We start from the raw sequence: 20,009 nt of genomic DNA, 5'->3' as shown, positions 1-20,009 counted from the left end.
AGCACCTTGTCCTACATTTCTCTGGGGTAAGTCACATTTCCATCTACGTGTGCGCAGTCCGCGAGTACTACTTCCTCTCGTCCTTCTCCACCAAAACCCTGGACACTGCCCCGCCAGCCCGCACACACGTCGCGTCCTCGGCCTGCGGGTAACGCAGAGCAGGACTTTCCCGAACGCCTCCCAGCACCCCTCCCTGGTGTTTATAGGACCTCCCGAGTCTCTTTTTTCTTTCTAAGTGGATTTTACTTTGTCCGGCGTGAGATTCCCGTAGAGTTGCCTGTGTCCCAAGTGCTGAGCTGCTGGCGGAACACCTTCCATTTTATTAAACAGGTCATAAGCCAGGGAGAGAGCCGGCTGGCTTGAGGGAAGCGCTGCGGCTTTGGTGTAGCCTCCACATTCGTTTCAGACGCGAAAGGAGGGCGATGGCGAGGGTGGGGGAGGATGCTCCCCACATGGTCTTCAGAAGGATCTGGTCTATTTACAAGCTTCTCCTCTGCAGATTGCCTCCCCTAATGATGTGCTATGTGGTGTCCAAGAGTGCTTTCAGCACAACAGATCACGAAATGGGAAGGAATGATGAGTGCATTAGGCAGAGCTCCTAGAAGTATCGATGCCTGTAAACATCTTAAAATACAAGCCGAAGAACTGGGAAGGTTAAGGCATGGCTACAAGGGCTCCGCTAGAACAGGAAAATGCTTTGAAATACCTGTCATCTAACGGAGGACACCACCACAGGCGATTTAGAAAACACTGCAAAAGAGCAGTGGGCTAAGAAGATCAGATGTGAACTAAGGTTTTTATCTTGATGACTGCACTTCCGAAAATGTTGTATTACTGTTGGCATGTTGAGGCCAAACACCCCGTTTCTTTCCACAAGTTTACTCCTTACTTTCCAAAACTTATCTTACATTATTTATTGGCAGGGGAGGGAGGGGAAGGGAGAAGATGGCAGTCCGATAGTTTCAGTCAAGCTCCTTTCAGACTCTCCTGAAAGAAGGGAGGGGAGAATCTTCAAGTTTGAAAAAAAATATCAACTCAGTTGCAAGTCAATAAATATAAATTCAGAAATGACCATTCAAGAAGGTGTTTTTACATCTGTGGAGAGGTCAAACTCCAGGCTCAGCCTTATTGCTCTCTGTAATCCAGATTCATCACCAGCTTCCTTTATTCGCCTATTCAAAGGCACTTAATTAGCTGAAGGGCTTGTTGCTTTGCCTTCAAAAGCTCTCCACTCCCTCAAAGGCTTTGCTTCGGTATTGTGCTGCCACTGCCCTTTGAAATCAAATCTGTTTTTCTTCTCCACGGCATTAGTAAAAGAAAAAAAAAAAAGTAATATTTAAAAAACTTTTTCCGGAGAAAAAAGGAAAGACAGGAAAAGGGAAAAGAAGAAAAGAAAGGAGAAACAAAATGAGAAAGGAAACGAGATGAGAAACAAAACGAAAAGAGAAAGGAAAGGAAAAGAGAAAGGAAAGGAAAAGAGAAAGAAAACGAAAAGAGAAAAGAAACAAAAAGAGAAAAGAAACAGATAAAAGAAACAAAAAGAGAAAAGAAAAAGAGAAAAGAAAAAAGAAACAGAAATGAAACAAAATTAAAAAAGAAAAGAAAAATAAAAAAGGAAAAGGAAAAAAGGAAAAGGAAAAGGAAGAGGAAGAGGAAAAGGAAAAGGGAAGAAGATGAGGGGGAAATACCAGTGGAACTTCATTCAAAGTGGCTTTAAAGATAAGTTTGACACTTAAAGGGGTGGGGGTTGAAACTGCAGATGCCGTCTGGCCAGTACTTTTGGTCTTATTAATAATACATGATACTATAGTTGTTTTATGTGTTAGGAAGACTCCTTGTGACATCTCAGAAACCCCAAATAAAACATGATTTTTCCCTGTACTTACAAGAGGACTGTATGTACTCAGATGCTGTCGGCTGTGATCTCTGCTTTTCCAAACTCTTAATCAATCTGCATCAGAGCTTATAAACATAAAGTGCTGCTCAATCAGAACAGTCTCATGTCTCACCTAACAGTCACGGCGCGCTGACTTTACATGGGCAGAAATAACTTCACATAACATAGGACACCCAGGAATCAGTCCGTGGTATTAACATTTCTGTTTATATTAATAAAAGCTGTATTTTGTATTCCATTATATTTATTTAACCTTTGACATCTAAGCTCTGGGTCAGTTTGCTCTTTATAACAGTGCATTTCTTCTTCAGTTTTGTTTCTATATTTAGAGGACTCATGCTCAAAAACAAGATTTTTTGTTTAATTTTTTTCCGCCTAGTATATTTAATCTAGCTCAGGGGTTTTGGTGTTTCTCTGCAACCTATAATTTACTCTGCCAACTCAGATACTGTATTGCTGCTCTTACCACAGTTAAAGAAACACTGTCAAGTCCTTTTCAAAGGTGTTTTTAGTCTTCAGCATGTTCTTCACTATCTCATATGCAGTCCACATGTGGTAAAATATAGCCATTTTTAGTGCAAATAATATTATTTTCTCTCTGTTTCTTCTTCTATCATTTTTCCTTTACCATCATTTTTGGCAATGGAGCTGAAAAAAATATGCCCTTCACTGACAATCCAGTATACAACTATCTGGATGTCAGCAGGAATGCGGAGAGCTCTAAGAATAGCACATTGGGTTCCTACAGCGCAAGTGGAGCTCAGAAACACACACTGTGTCCCACCCAAACAATGGCTATTTATTAGCTACATCCCCCCAACGAAACCACCTTTTACGTTGTGTTTTGGTTTGCAACGTTTTACACGCAGAGCAGCGGGCAATGCTGCCCTCCTCCCCCAGACTCTCAAATATTAACTCAGCCAAACTCAGGCTTGGAAAAGTAATGGCCACCCAAAGCGTTTCTTTTATTCCAGCCTGACTTAAACTGCAAAGATCACCGGCTCGCTCTCCCGCCTTCAGGGGAACCCTCCTTTCCGGGCACAAAGACCCGTCTCTGTTCTTACACTGGTGGGAGGAAAAGAAGAGCTCTTCTGGAAGCTGTGATGTTGTATCAGCCTTGCTGAAGGCAGAATTGGGCCCAATATATCTGACACGCCAGAATAGGAGATTTGCAAGCACAAACTGCATTTAGACGTGAAAATCAGGGAGATGCCCAACTAGTCAACCTGCCTGGGCAAATGCAGCTTTTCATGCACCCAGAAACAGCCAATAAAGTCAAGTGGCTAAGCTTAAGCCCAGAAAACCGTGTGTGATAGTTTTGGAGACTATCTTTGACTCTCTGGCATTTACTACCATCTTTATATTGTGGATTTATGAGCCCAGACCTTTGAGTATTATTTCACTCTCCAAGCATCAGTCCTACACACGTAAACTGAAAACCTGCACATACCCGCAAGAGCAATGTTAGCACCACCAGGCTTTGCGATATCGCACAATGCAAACTGTCAGTGCCTCGATCAATACCCGCCAATGCTCAACAATAAAGACATAGTGCTTCAGATGGGAAAAGATCAGCCCTTATCAGATTTACCAGTTGCGCAGGCAATACAGCATCTGGGATGCAGACTGATTACGCTTAAGAGATATATCATGAAGTCCAAAAATGGTAGAGCTGTGAGGCGTTGCTAGTAACCCAGCTTTTGGAATGTGGAGTCTTTGCTTTAATACGCATTAAAACAACAGCAAAAAGCTCACTCTGGGTCTGTGTCCCAGCCGCTGCGCTCTTCCCCGTGTTGCTCGGCCTGCTACAAGGCTCAAATTTCATGGTTTATTGTTCTCCCTCCAACTGGCCACCATCCACATTCTTCTTCTGTACAAAGCTGCACCTCTTGCTCAAAAGAAGAGAGTGCTCTGCCTTCTTTTTATAAATTTTAGGCACATTTACAAACACACACACAGAGTAAGGGGATGACTTTTAAACACTAAACAACATTCCAGGGAATGCTGTTATTTTTCTTCGAGCAAATTTCTGTGAATGAGGCTAAAAAAGGCAATTTTCCACCAGAAGGTTACTAATTTTTGAAGATGCAGAAGTTGTCGCCCCTGTCTTCTGAATCTTTAATGTTTTGCCTTTTAATGAAACAACTGCTCTATGCTTGAAGAGTCCTAATTCATCACCTGCCTCAGGAGAGAACTGGCACCGAGATTCTGCAAAGCTCAAATTCAGCTGCGGGAACACTGCTGGAAATCAGACGCACAGTCACTGGAGCTACTTTGCTAGAATGGAGTAAAATTGGTACACAGCAGGTCGGGTCCAAAATTTCAGTATCAATGTCTCAATGTAAATAAGAAATCTATTGCAGACAAATAACAGATCTACATGCTAGATTCAAAGAAATGTAGCAAGTATCCCAGAATTTTAAGGTTTCCTACCTAGGCTATTTTTTCCATGGCATTTTTCTTTTACTTGAGCACTCAGGATCCATTTTCTTCTGTGAGATTTGCAATAAAGTTATGAAAACCTCACAAAATATTCCACTCCTGAACATCCACCGTCTTTCTTCGGTGGCTCAGCAGACTGTAAAACTGAATCTCTGTCATCTGGTGTGTAATTATTGTAATAAGTCTTACTTGTACAATGAGGGAGACACCATAAGCTTACCTAACTAGTCTGAAAATGTAAAAGGCTCATCACCTGTAATCATTGTCTTAACTGTCCTTGATCTTTACTGATAGCCGCCAAATTATAACAACTCTCTCTGACAGTGAGAATCAGCTAAAAATGCAGCACCGGCAAAGCACGGGGGAAGTTGCTGGAAGAGGGGCAACTTTGGCCAATTAAAGAGAGTCACTGCATGAATTTTTCTCCCCCCCCCTTTTTTTTTGGCTAATCAATGATGTAGGGGGTTCAGGGGTGTAAGGCAAAAATGCAAAGCGGGAAGAACTAGGGCACAGGAAACCTCAGGAATCCAACCGGGACGTGGCAATTCCACACACCCAGCGGGGGAGCCAGAAAAAAATATATGCTCAAAGGTTATGGACATATGATCAAAAGCGATCATGTTACTGCAGTTTAACAACTTACCAGCTATCATCCGAGGTGCAGTAAAACACCGTGAATGTTTTCTTCATCCACACTCCCTCCAGAGTAAAACATCTCACGTGCAGTAATTCATGAAGCTGCAGCAACTTACTCACTTTCAATCGTATGTCCATCCATACCCTTAGATCCCAAGCCAGCAAAACCCTCTACTTTCTGTTTAATTTGCGTCCCACTGAACACAAACAGGGTCCTCACGTGCTTAAAGCAACACAATTGCTTCAGGCCTTTGTTGAATTAGAGGCCGTGTATTGATAACCCTTTAAAGTGAAGTATATATGCCGTATCATTACATGTTATATATTTGGATAAGCAAATTCAGCAAGTCACCAGTCCTTCCCAGCTGTCTGTTTTAAAGCTGCTGTATCGAAGCAAGGGAGCACTGAGCGTGCACAATGTGGAAAAGAGTGAGTCGATCCTAAAGCGGCACAGTGGAAATGCACCTCATTAATTTCCCACTAAGAAGCTGCCATTTAGTAACTATTCCCTTATTTCTCATTGCTATCATATGACAAGGTTACACCAAGTCACCTACACTGAAGAAATCCACCTCTGTAAGAACCAGTCACAGAATCACAGAATCACTAAGGTTGGAAAAGACCTGTAAGATCATCAAGTCCAACCACCAACCCAACCCCACCATGCCCACTAAACCATGTCCCACAATGCCTCGTCCACATGTTCCTTGAACACCTCCAGGGATGGTGACTCCACCACCTCCCTGGGCAGCTTATTCCAGTGTCTCACCACTCTCTCAGGAAAGAAATTTTTCCTAATATCCAGCCTAAACCTCCCCTGGCGCAACTTGAGGCCATTTTCTCTCGTCCTGTCACTAGTCACTTGGGAGAAGAGACCAACACCCACCGCTCTGCAACCCCCTTTCAGGTAGTTGTAGAGAGTCACTTAGCAGGGAAGAAGAGCAAAGAAACCCAGGCTCTGGAGTGCATTCCCCAGCTAAACACCGCACTCTCGAGCGGATCCTCGCAGAGCTTCGGAGATCAGCCTCTGGTTTGCTGGGTGCAAAGTGTTTGAGTCCTTCGCAAGGAGCTGATGGAGCGCCTGTGTGCACAGCTAAGCAGCGTGAAGTATTCTGCTTCCAAAGTGTTGGGTCAGCCTAACAAGGGACTTGGCTTTGGTGGTGAGGTTCAATCTGTTTCCGACTATTCGTAACAAAAAGCTATTTAGTCCCCAGACCCAGGGTGCTCTCGGACCGAGTCCCCAAGCCCCTCCTTGCTCTGAAGTCCCCATTCAAAGTAAATCTCTCTTGTCTGGGGTAGGAGCGGATAGTGCTTCGCACCACTCCTTCAATCTCAGGATGAAGGTTGCTGGAGAGAAATGAGGGCTGTGTCTCACTCCTGCCAGCTGCATTTTTGCATTTACCAGCTCGGTTGGTATCGCAGATCAACAAAGGGTGGGGAATGGCCCTCATCCAAAGCAGGGCATTGCTTCTGGCAAATGCTGGTAACAGGTATTTCAAGTCTGCCTCTTTGCTATTCGGGAGCTGTACTGTTTGACCTGCTGTCCATGAAGGAGTCATATTTTAACTTCACTTCTCACCCCACCTGATCTTTTCTAGCCTCAGAAGCATAACACACAGATGAATTTGTTGAAGGGCACTAAGAAAAAAAAAATATATTCCCACTAAAAAGATGATGGGAAAGATATTATGGGAACATCTCTACAGCTTACAATATCAGCTAAATAAGAATACCACCTATACACGCAAAAATACTTTATTTTAGTGGTATGGAATGAGTTTTGCCTAATAGCATAAAGCTCCACTGGGCTAGAAGAGACAATTCACGGTAGAATTACAGTACATTTCAATTGAAGAAGTAAATAAAGTTACTTCTGATAACACCAGGACGTTGTTACTGCCTTGTCCTTGCATACACCGCGCGCACCCCAGAAGTTTAGCGCCGTCGCATTTGAAACACAAAGGAAAGTAAAAATAAGGAAATAAATGACTCAATATTTTCACACAAGCCCTATAAGACAGAAGAGACGTTCTCACCTGTCTGCTTTGAGACGGCAATGTGGCAGGCTGCACGTGCCTCTGCATCCGATGTGGCTGTATCAGCTGTCGGAACTGCTGCTGGAGGAACTGGCTGTTGTTAGCCTGCTGGGACTGCTGCGGGGCTGGAGGCGGCTGCGGCTGCTGCTGCTGCTGCTGCTGCTGCTGCTGCTGCTGGAGATAGTGAATGAGAGACTGCTGCCCTTGTCCTGCTGTCAGAGGTGACATCTTTTGAGTAGCTGACTCTGAGGCAAAGTGAGACAGTGGTTTGGTGTTATTGAAAGAAAACTGGTCTTGGCTAACAGGGCTCTCATTCACCAGACCTTGCTGTAAGCTACTGGATGGCTGTTGCATAATTATGTTCATATTTTTGGACTGGTTAGTAGTCATTGATTTAAAAAGCGAGCTCTGCATACTTGTGGGGTTGCTGGTGGGAGTGATGTTGGAGATTAATGTACCTTGAGGACTGAAGGGCTGCTGATGCAGAGCTGGGCTTGACAGCTTTTCTGGCCTGTACGGTGGAGAAGGTCCAGTATTTGTGGAGGCCATGCTGGCAACCAAGTTGTTCTGTGGACTTTTAATGTTGCTGGGTGGTAAGCTGGCTGCCGTCAGGGTGGGCAGCATGGAGCTCTGCGGGCTGAAGGGCTGCTGGTTCAGAGCCGGACTGGAGAGCTTCTCAGACCCGTAAGGAGGAGAGGGGCCACTGGATGGGGTGCTGCTGGAAGTCATGCTTGAAAGCAGCGTGTTTTGAGGACTCTGAATGTTGTTTCCTGGTAAATTATTAGCAGGCATGCCAGACACCATAACATTTTGAGGACTGAAAGGCTGATGGTGTGGGGATGATCCTGCCCTGTAAGGCGGAGAGAGACCAGGAGGAGACATAGTTGGCCAACTGGGAGCCTGTACTTGTTGCTTAGTAGTAGACACCTGCTTGCTAGCTGCCAGCTGCTTTAGCTGCTGAGCGTGCCAGTTGGAGCCAGGTATGTTGGGTAAGGGTACGGGAAGCATAGGCGGTGGCTGGTTCTTGCTCTGGGCTGCTGTAGAGATGGGTGATGCAGCAGGTTTGTTTGAGGGAGGAACCTGGAAGTTAGCTCCAGCAGATGATGGTCTCATCTGAGGAGATCCTCCACTGGTTGGATTGCAGCCCGGAGAAAAATCTTTGTTAGCAACATGGTTCTCCAAGTGGGAATTCTGCGGGGAGGACTTTGGAGTGGTACTTATGCTTGGTTGAGAATGACTCAGCCCAAGTGGCTCTTCAGCCTTGCTGCACAAAATCTTCTCCAGATCCAGGTCATTGGGAGAAGGATCAGGCATTTTCGTCAGCTCTTCCAATAGATCTTGCAGCTCTTGGTCCACAGACTGTAAGCTGTTTCCTTTTTCATCGTAGTGGACAATGTTATTGTTTTGCCCTCCTATTGACCCCTTCTGATTTATTTCTGTGTTGGGTGGCACTGAGAACGGGGAACCAATGCCACCGCCATTCATGTGATTGTTTTCAAGGAGCACTGAATGACCCGCGACTCCCAGGGAAGAAGCGCTGTGACTGGTGGAGAACGGAGAACTTTGCATTTCTGGACACGCCACATTGGGATTGGCACCTTGGCCCATGGCAAGGTTTACGTCATCAAGACAAAGTCTTTTACTGTCATTTGGGAAAATGACATCAGGCACGCCACTGGAGGCAGGAGAGCTATCGTCTTCCAGTTTTCTTTTAATGGATCCCTGTAACTGGGAAAATGAAAAAAGAAGAAAGGATCTGTTATTGACCTTATTCTAACATGCTCTGAAGATCCATACTGTAACACTGCGTTAGAGATAAAGAAAATTAAATCATAGCATTAAAAAACCAATCATGCAAGACAAATTCAATCAGGATTTAAGTGGGTGCAACTTCAATGAAATCAAAAGAGTTATAGTCAGACAAAGGCTAAATCTCACATGTTGGCCTTAAAACAGATGTTAAAGCTATAAAATACTGTCTGTCATGTGAACTGTAATAGAAGTTTTTTGAATAGTTTCTGGTACCATTTCAATTAAGACATTATACTCCCTGAATAACAAACATGCCAACAGTTTTATGGTAACATTTTTTAGGTCTAAACAATGACAGGTCTGAGTGAAACCCTGGACTGAATTTAGTGACCTTCTGCCAGTGACTTGGATTAAATTCAGACCTGGGACAACTAAATTGTTTTACATTCTTTATAGGCAGAACATCTGAAATAACTGGCATACTTTCTAAACAAACCAAACCAAAACAAATTCTCAACTATCTATCTAAACAGACTTTCAAGCTTCCTAATCACAGATGTTTTAGATTTCAGAAACTAGTAAATAACAGCTAAACCTCTTAATTTTTGTTTATTCTTCTAAGTCTAAGGCAGTATGGGCTTTGTTCTTTTGAAGGATTACAACTCATTCATAAGAACAGAAGTGTTTTCAAAGTACAGTTATATAAATATCTTGATCCACAAGAAATGGTAGAGTTGTAAATCCATAAATCTTAGGGAAGAAACCCTGCCCTATACATATAAAGAAAGTGAAACTGAAAACAACGCTTCTAATACTAATTCAGCGTGATACGGCAATCTCTTCCAAATACAATCATCTGTGGCTTTCAATTTTAACAAGCATGACCTGTATGTCATAGGATTAATCAGACATTAACACTGCTGCTTCAAGTTAAGGGAAATAAGCATTATGTCCTTGCTTATCAATAGAGGGAGATAGCATTTAGAAAAGTATCTGATCAGCAACGGGAAAACCATAGAAAGTCACTGTTCCTCTAAGCTGGCTCCCAGTAAAACCTCTCCCAGTCCTGGCCTACAATAGCGAGTGCTGCCAGTCATTTAGTACCATGAAAAAAATTCACATCTAATAACAGCTCATATCCCTAGAAAAGCCCCACCACCTAACCCCAGTGTAACCAGATCCACTCTAGGGCTGTGGTGGGTATGACTAACTTCTAAATTTTACACTAATTATTAAGCACATCACAGTTTTGCTTAAGAGTCGCTACGCAACGGCCAGCAACTTCGGCGGTCTCAGACGACAGTGTCCCAGGACGATGACCGTAGGGTGTGCGGAGGCTGCAGGGCACAAGGTGGGCACACCTCGTGCAGCTCCTTCTGCAATGTGCTCATGAAGGTCACTGTGCAGATGGCCAATGTCCACCCCTAAATTCAGCCTACGCTCAGGCGACTGACCACAAACGTGCATTGTTCTGACCTGGGAACATGGGAGAGCTGCCCGGTGGCTCGCTCGGCTGGACTCACACGACTGCGCTCTCATCACTTATTTCTAAATTGGTGGGCAGAGAGAAGACTGCAGATTTGTGCCTACAGTTGCTTAGGCTATAGATGCAGTTTAGGATTAGTATCAGACATTGCCATGCTACTATCCAGCTTACACAGACGTTTGGAGGAGGCTGAGAGGATACACGTTAATTGTACATGGTCATCATGGAAGATGGAAAAGCAGGTCTGCATACTACGGAGAGCTGCTGATCGGGTTTTAGGAGGAGTTCACCTGCCCTCCATCAACAGACACAGCACTTCTGAATGGCATTGCGGCAAAGAGATCTTTTTACACGGGTATTTTCCCCCTACCCTCTAAGAGTTACCCCTTACTGCAGCAATCAGTGCTTCTCTCCCGGGACCTCCAGTTGCGTTGCTTTAACACGGGTTGCACTCAAAAACCGCTGGCAAGTGAGAACCAACGCTGAACGGGGAGAGCTGCTTTCAGCACACCGTCCACTGGTTTCCTGACAGCCCTCGTCGGTCAGCAGCGCTACGCGTGGTTTGAGTCGTTGCTCTGCGAGAGGCTGCCTTTACGTCACAGCCAGAGACAGCTGAAGCATCAGCGATTTGATTATTCCTCCGGGCTGATGAGGCCAAAATTTGCTTAGCTTTAGGAAATGGAACAAGGCCTAAATCTTCTCCCAAGTGTTGGTCTAATGATGGATGAAATTGTTTTCCTTCATTTTCTTTGCTACAACTAAGCCAGAGTTGCATGTTTCAACAGATGTTGCCCTGTGTAGGCTGAAACATGTTGGTAAAGCGTAACTACATATATTTAAAGCCAGACATGTACAGAGAATCTTTACAGGGGCTTCACACATCCAAAATAAACACAGTGTGTTCCCAAGTTGCACCCTGGGAACCCTCAGGCAGGAAATGGTGGGGGATCTCCCATACTTGGCCAGCTGACATGCTGGCACGCATGTCCTTGCCAGGGCTTCTTTTGCCATAGGACATTCCTGTGCTCTGAGTTACTGGGGAAAAATTTGGGCTTTCTCAACACTTTGAAAAATAGTTTTTTAACTGTTGCACTGGGGAGTAAATGTGATGGGAAAACAAAACTCCCGTTTCCCCAAGACTATTCCTAGATATAAACAGATAAAATAAGGCCATGGCTTTCAGATGGCATGGGCATTCCAAAAGTGGGACAGGATTTTTAAATAGGATGCTGTTGCTTAGCCCTCGTGAGAAGCCTGGCTGTAAGAGAGGCAGTGAAATTAGCTGGGTGTTATGTTCTCTTGAAAAGCAAAACTCCTATTTCCCAGGTGAGTATTCGCACAAGGACCATAAAATCCAGAAGACCAAGTCCCCCCAGGACAGGCAGGTATAACTCCACACAATTTAGTAGCATTGCTTTTGCTTAGGATAGATTTGACTACAGGCCCAAATCTGAGAGAGAAGGATACCATCCTCAAAGCAACTAAAATCCTAGAATAATTCTGGTTAGCAGGGAGGCGTGGGTATCATCAGCCCTCCGCTTCAAGTACATCACAAATGAAAAAAATAGACGACAGTATTTCACCAGGCACTTGAGTCTGAAGTATCAACTACACACAGAAATCCCTTCTTGGGCTGGACGGGTTTGCTTCAGTATTCCCCACCGAAACACGCGTGGCGGTTACTCCCGCGCAGCACGCTCTGCGCTGGTGCTGTCTGCGAGGAGCCAGCATTTTCCTCCCCAGCTCCCAGCCACTGCTCTCCATGAACATGCCACTGTGGCAGCCCTGACCACTGCGGGGGACAGTAATGCAGGTTCGCATCACGGGGATGCTGGCTGGCTCGGACATGCTAAGAACAACGGTGGCAGGAGATGATCACTACGGCTTTGAGGACCAGCAGCTCCTGACCTAACTCATTCGAGAAGCTGCTTGTTGCAGATCATTCGTCCAGTACTCTCAGACGCCTCAAGACCATCTCTTTAAAGCCTGTCTATCCTTTTCTAGACTCTTCCTTTACTAAAAACATTTTTACTGCCCATTTCCTTCGTCTGGCCCTGGATTACCCAGCAAGGAGCTGATTTGTTCCAACTCTTTCTCGCCTTCTTCAAGAAAGCAACAGAAATAAGAACGCCAAAATATGTTCTTCCCCTTTCTCTGCTGATTAGTCTATCAGGCAGCTCTGTTTCAAACTGAATACCTGACAAGTGAGTAGAAATACTTTCAAATATAAACACACACACACTTAAGCTGACTGGAGGTGGTATACGGCTAAGTATGGGAAAGCTTCATTCATATGTGCAAGCAAGGACAAAGCAGGCAAGCAACAAATGGGCTCTTGTGACCTTGTCAAAATTCATTAAAATGCATTAGCATGCACAGGCTAACTGCTGTTTGGGAATACCTGGGAAACAAAAGCAGGCCCTCCGATTTGGGGAATATCCGATGATGAGGTCCCCACTATCTCAGGTTTGCTTTTAGAAGTGAGAGTGCCATGATCCCAGCTATTCTCTCAAAACCAACAGGCTGTCTTTCTGGGAAAGACCCAAGTCACAAACGAGCAGCACTGCTAGCTCGCAATGGCAGTATAACAAGAATAAATAATAACTGTTTACCCTGCTCCGTCCAAGGAAGCTATACAGCTGTGGTTACAAACATCTAATTTGTCACACGCTACCTCTTCGCCCTGAACCGATTCCCTACGTGTGGGCAGAGCGCTCTGCAGCCTTCTCTTGTGCAAGGAAGAAAAGGCGGACGCAGCAAGCAAAACTAGTCCTCAGCTGCACCCTCTCCTTGACGGAGCCCTCTGAAGTTGCCTGCTTGGGTGACTGTTGGCATCAGGCACCTTCCAAACTCGGGAGGCGGTGCTGGCCTTGAGTCACTTACTATTTCTCAACGAAGGGAGAAAGGAAGGCTGGCAAAAACTGAAGCACAGAGATCAAATTGTTAATAAATATACACAGTGGTGGTTCCATTGGATTTTAATAACCAACCGAACGGGCATCTCTGGACTGGCTCCCTGCCTGGCTGTCACTCAGCCTTCCTCCTTTCTTTAATGCATCAGCTGTCCTCAGCTGCCACTCCAGCACTCCACGTGAGCCGGGCTGCCCCATGGCCCTGCTGCCAGCCCCTGTTAATTCTCCACCCGTCACTTGCTCCTTCCCCTGTGCGGTATCTGGGAGGAAAGAGCCACCGCAGACCGCTCCGGAGAGCCTCGTTTCTCCAGCCTTGCAACGATCCCCCTTCCGCCAGAAAGAAGCCAAATCTAACCAGAGATTCCTATTTAGGTCAGCGTAATGCAGAAATGAGAGAGAGGAAAAACGTTAGGCGAGGTATTTCTGTGCCGCTTCCTGGCTTCTGCAGCCTGTCAGAGATTCAAACCTTGATTTACAGCAACCACAGGGTGCTGATTATTGATCTGCAACCACCCCACCCCACTCACTGCCATTGAGAGATCCGACCTACAGCAGCGATTCCCACACCTACGCAGCTTCTTCAAGCGAGATCCGAGCCCGACCCGATGTCCGTACAGTCTGCGCTGCGTTCTCCTTCGTCAGCTAGTCCCCCTCCCCCTGTCTCCAGCATGCACCATCACTGCTGGAGACTCTCCTGATTTAATAGCATGAAATCTATGGATCCGTGGATCCATATGGACTGGGATCCATATGGAAATCTATGGACTGGGATATCCAGAATGGGAGTCAGATAACCTTCTTTCACTGGGAAACCCAAGACCCTTCTAACTCTTGGGAAATCCCAGGTGTTGGGTTTTCCGTTTGTTTGATTGAGGAAAAGAGAGAAATGATGGTAAAAGGAGACAGGGCATGTGGGGAACATTTCAGTCTCACCACAGACGCTGGGATTTGCTAGTCTTGTGGCAGCTTTGCTCAAAGCCTTTCAGAACAAGACACTGGTGCCTCCGAAACCTGGGGAATCCAGGTCACCAACAGGCTGCTAAGATCTGGCATATCTGAAGTATTTTGACAGAGAGAGCACATTTAATTTTTGGTGGAAGGGCTGAGCAACGCAGCAGCCCGAGATGAGTAGAAGTCTTTTTTCCAGTATTTTTTCAAGGTCTATTGCAAACTGGTTTTCCCCTCTGCAAAGTATAAAACCTGAGTCTAAGGCTTGCTCAACTGAGCTGACCAGAGAATCCATCACTCTCTGTCTCTTTCAAACACTAGACACTGCCAAAACTGGAAGTATGCATTTGCCGGAGGCAAACTGTTTGCAACATTCAGCGATCAAGACTTCAGTCTCTATGGCATCAACAAGCTTCAGCGAGAGCTATCTGCCCATCAGCCCAAAATGTTTCTGTCTGTTCTGACAAAAACAGTCATGTAATGAGAAAATGAAACTGGCAATTTTCCATATAAAACAAGAAAACTTCACAATTTTTTCTCCTGTGCCTTAAATACACAATTTGGAAAGACTTGTGCTCTCTGTCGCTCATTTATCCATACTCTAGATAGATGTTAATGTCCTACTGATCTCTGAGGACAGTTCATGAAAAAGAGGTGAGAATTTGACTGTGTGTTTGCAGGCTGGATCTGATATAATATTACCTTTTAAATGGCAGCAGTTACTTGCAGCCCTGCTTGAACAATCAGACGTGCTGCTTTCGGTAGCAGGCTGGCTTGTACATGAGCAACAAAACCCAAATGCTCATGGGCAAAGATCCCATTTAACTACAGCAGAACCTGGCACGGCATTAATGCATTTAGCACATCTGCAAGTTTCCATTCGTGCATGCTGGCTACAGTTTGGTAACAGAAACTCACATTATATATCTGAATCCAAGAACAAATGCCTCCTGCTGACCAGTGAGTAGCCAAAGCAGCCCATGACTACTGGAAGCATAAACTATGCTTTATCAAAGTCACATCTCAGGCTACAAGGAGAACTCAAGGAGGCTCAAGCAATTAAAACTACCATTCACTTTCTCCATACTAAGATTAAACATAAGCTAAAATCACATTCTTCCTACTGCTTTAGGCTGTTTGACCCTTCTGATTTCAAGTGATTTCAGCATGGATGGACATAAAGTTGTCATTGCACATTGTCAGGAAAGAGATCACGCTGTGATTCCAAGCTACCAGAGATGTGTTTCTCTATGCTTAAAAATAGCGATACCCCAACAGCTCCTCAGCTAAGGCGTACCAGAGTAAAGTCTGCTTTGGGGTCTGTTGGGTATTTGTAGGCTGGAAAGGTGGCAGATCTGTTTGTAATGAGGTGTGGTAGTGGAGAAAGGATTATGAATAGGGAAAATCCATGGGGTGGATTTCCTTCTATTCATCACGCTTATGGAAACAGGCAACTGGAGGGGAGGATGTAGGAAGAGGAACCAGGGATGTAAGCAGTCATTTTAACCATGAAAGGACGTTGGTTATTAGCTAGCTGGTATGCATTATGTGGATTCTTTTTACCTGCAACGACAGCTTCTTCCAATTTATAATTTACAGTGGCAATATGAAATCTGCCATCTTTAAAACAAGTGTATTAACATAGATTGGAAGTTGCTGCTTAGGCTATGCACATGTAAAACGCCTCCTAAACACCCCTGCTACATTTGTAGAATCTGATCTCCCACCAGTACAGCAAACGTCAGTTGGCTTGACGGGAGCGTGCTGCGATCCCTTGCCCCACTACTGCCACCGCTCATTGCGATCTTCTCCAGTTATTCCCTCAGTAAATCAGGAACCTCAAGCTGTGTTAAAAGAGAAAGAAGAAAACAAGGGGTGTGCTTTCCTTTAATAAAGGTGGCAATGCTCCCTGTCGTGAGTGCAAAAATACAGGAACTAAGCGGGCGGTTGCTCTCGTGCCTGTATGCATCACCCGGATCCGGGCTGACAGACACCCCGTGTACGTCGCCAGAGCCCACCACGAGGTTTTGCTTGTTTGCGCTGTCGCTCCAGAGCTGTGATCAATTCCCCTTCCCTGCTACGTTGCTGCAGTACAACAGGTCTCTTGTTTGACTGTTGAATATATGGGAACTTCTATATGGTGACTGCCGACCTGGCGCTTCCTTTCGTCTGCGTGGCCTTCTTCCCCAAGTCACCACGCAGCATAGGGAGTCATCCTGGCTACAAATACTCAGAACTGCATCGTTTTGCTGGTAAGCACAAAAATCCAAAACATCATGACTACACAAACCGGAAAGATGTGATCTTACAATAAGCTTAAACCACAGAAACTAACAGGAAATTCAACCTGGACTACCAAGAGCCTACGCTATTAGCTTTTTTTTTTTCCTAAATCTTAACCAAAAATTAAAGGGAAGACTACAAATATGACTTTCTCATACCTATTTGTGTGAATGCAGTTACGCTCCTAATGACAGAAATATATGTGATCTATATCCTGCTTTAAACTGGAACGTCTTACAGGCTACGCAGCAGCAACTTTGTGAACAAGGTTTTTCTGATTACCCTTGTGTAAAATTACAGGCAACAGCACTAATGTCCGTGTGAAGGAATCAATGTAGGATCAGTTCCAAAGAGGAAAAAAACGTCGCCAAGAATATACCTATTTTGCCATCCCACACAAGCCAGCCGCATGCAAGAGACCAAGTAACGTTCACTGCAGAGAAAAGAAAAAAGACAAAAAACCCGGACCAGTAGCTTTGCTCCTTTTCAGGTCAGACAGAATTACCAATCTCATTCAGAAGGCACCAACAGAGATCTGCCCTATCAAAACAAATGTTCAGAGCCTTCCCATCTTGTCTTTCCTTAGCAATTCATCTGCTTTCGGTATTAACGGCACTGTTAAAATGGAAATTTTTTCCAGGAGAAAAATTGCTGTTGACAAGTGGATCTGGAGGAACAGGACTACTGCTTGCTCCTGTGTTGTACTGCTAGCAGGAGATCTCTGTACAGATGCCTCTTAATTAGTCATCTGAAGACTTACAGCAATCACGTCACGCATATTGTTTGGCTGTAACTTCCACATTCCATTTAATGACAAGTGTTATTAACTAGACAGCTGAAGACAGAACGAGTTCTCTGCCTCCCGGTTTTTAAGCTGTAGTACAAGAGCATTTCTTTCCTATCTGGCTGTAAATCAAGATCAATCTTAGACTCAACGCCTTTCCATCAGTATTACCTCATCTTACCTCAGTTTTAATACCAGCAGTATTGTTTTATATCTTTTTTTTATAGTCCATTAATTTCAAAGTCCTGTGGAACACTTTGCAGTAATTTTGTAGACTACATTAATTTCTCATGGCAATAGCTAGGCTGGAGAATTGCAGATCCTCTCCACTGAGCAAAAAGTGATGGTTTTGCTACTTGGGTCTACCGGGATTTGAAAGATACTTCTCTCTCTTTCTTTTTTCAGCCCCTAACACTGGCACAGTTATGCAAGGACCACAAGTTAACAGGAGTTAAGTGTAAGAAACAGGCTGTATACATTCCTAAATAGTGAGGTGGGTTTACCATTTACTAGATAACCAGATAAAACCCAGACTGACACTTCTTTTCTGCCACATATTGCATTATTTTTTAAAATCCTGGAAGACTTACTCCTGCGGTTTTACCAAACTACACGTTCCATTTTGTCAGAAGGTATGGTTGGGGAATTAACAGCCTGGAGGCAAACCCCTCAATTAGGTCAAACCTGGGGCCAAAAAGCTCTCAAATTCTCAGAACAATACGAAACAATGGGATTTCAGTCTGGAAAAAAGGCGCCTTTGTTTCAAGAGCTGACGTGCTCACGCGTGCTCACACGTACTCCCGGTCCCAGCTCCAGCCCCACCTGGGCACTGCCCCGCGCACCGCCCGCCACTGCCTCGGGCTGCTGGGCGGCCTTCTGCTCCTTCTCTCGACTGGAAAGCAACGCGTTCCCGCATCCAGAGCCCTTCTCTAGGCTTGGCGGCGGGCAAAACATTTAAAAGAGCGGTCTGAAGTTTTGTATGGGAAACTGGAGCACAACTCTAGGACGGATGGAACAAAGGGGCAGGGAAAGGGGATGTCCTGAAGGGCTCCTCTCCTGCCCATACATCCAGGGCCTTTGTCAGCCTCCCGGACGTTCCTCTGCCGTTCAAATAATGAAACGATAAACAGGGTATTGATTAATACACAACCATAAAACCCAAGCCTCACTTAGAGTAAAACGATCACGAATCTAGCGAGTCTCTCGCTGAACCTGGGTGTAGACAGAAGTCTTTACACAGCCAGAAGCAGAAATATTTTGCAAAGCAGAAGAATCCGGTAGAGAACATTTAATTTGTTTCCGGCTACTTCATTTTATCCTACCACTTTCATCTTCACCTACACAGCAACTCCACTATTCTCAGCGTGCATTAACTGGAAAAGGAACACGGTTCATTGGCAAGGTGTTATTTGTAGGCCTCCTTCCTCCTGGACCAGCGAGATGACCGGACCAGAACACAGCTCTGGCTCCTACAACACTCTTTGGACAGCATCTGCTACTTACCCAGGGACCTTCAGAGGGATTCTGCAAAACAGTGGTACTAAAAACCCCAAACCCAACACAGACTGTCGCCCCACCCCGAAGCCCTCATCCTATATAAAGCCGTTGAAATCCTGGCCTCAATGAAACAAATATTTTGGGACACTGACTTCAGCAGGGATGGGATTTCACTCTTCGCTCTTTCATTATTATTAACTAAAGGAGTGAATTAAAAATACACAGGACTGGAGAAATTCTCTCCAGCAGAAAACGCAATGCTTAAGTTACTCGGTTTTTAACCAGAGAACCTCTCGATTCGCTATAGATACCAGTTCCCCTCTGTCCTAGAAGCAATGTTAATCACACGTTCATCACTGCAAATTGACAACATAAATGCTGACTTGTGCAAACAGCGTTAGAGAAAATGGTGTTCTTGCTGCAGAAGTGAATTACACAGCCTTTCAAGCTTTCTACACTTCTCAGTTTTATGTAAACTCTAATTTCTAAGCCTTTGTTCTGCCTTTAAAGGTCACACAGTTGAAAGCTATAAAGCATAGCATGTGTTCCCACTGATATTAAAATACTGTTTACTAAATCATGCATATAAATGTAAAGAAGAAACTGTTTGCAACCTACTGCGTTAATAAGAGATGATTTATCAGACAACACAGTTCCAAGTATCAACATGTGGAATGTAAAAATCTGATCTTAATCACGCAACATGATTTTTTTTGTTGTTTTTTGAGGTAAAGGCTCCACATTGCCATGCAATCACACTAACTTCTGATGACACCGTATTTGACTGATTAAACTCTTAATCTTGCCAGTGCTTAACTTCAGGAATACAAGCGGTCTTTTTAGATTCGAGCATATGATTGCACATTTGCAAGATCAGGATTTCATTTGCATATTCAAATTGCAAAACTGCGTCTTCCCTTTGTCTGCGTAAGGCCAACTATAGCGCTCCAAATGCTAAACAACCACCCTAGAGTTGGACAGTATTTTTAGCATCTCTATGGTGCACTTCTATCTTTAGCTGCTGTGCTCACAAACAATCCCACAGGACACTGCATAGCTAACATAGCTGGGGCTCTTCACCACATTCAATTTTTCTCCCAAAACGGGGTGAAAGCAAACTATACGCCAGGCCAGTTCAGGACCTGCCAATGTTGCCTTAGATGCAGTGGCCTGAGCAGAGCAGAACTCTATCAAAGTACCAAACCATTAAAACATTAGAGCATTCTGCTCTGGAGCAGGGATGGAGGTGGCCGTGACTTCCTCCAGAGAAAATACAGCTCTACACTCCGAGGTTGCACTATGTAGATAAACCAAGGAGGACAGTGAAGGATTTCTG

General features: G+C 44.7%; 1 protein-coding gene across 1 annotated transcript in view; it reads right to left on the bottom strand.

Annotated features, from left to right (window-relative positions):
* The window catches only part of MAMLD1 (mastermind like domain containing 1), an 83,533-nt gene that overhangs the window by 26,064 nt on the left and 37,460 nt on the right, over positions 1 to 20,009 (bottom strand). The window contains exon 2 of the mRNA XM_059824338.1: positions 7,012 to 8,739. Coding sequence (XP_059680321.1) covers positions 7,012 to 8,739 — 1,728 coding nt within the window. The remainder of the gene's footprint in view (positions 1 to 7,011; positions 8,740 to 20,009) is intronic.

The sequence above is a fragment of the Gavia stellata genome, chromosome 14 (assembly GCF_030936135.1).
Source record: "Gavia stellata isolate bGavSte3 chromosome 14, bGavSte3.hap2, whole genome shotgun sequence".
Classification (NCBI taxonomy): domain Eukaryota; kingdom Metazoa; phylum Chordata; class Aves; order Gaviiformes; family Gaviidae; genus Gavia; species Gavia stellata.
Note: the sequence above shows the minus strand (reverse complement) of the source record. Positions and strands in the feature narration are given on the sequence as shown.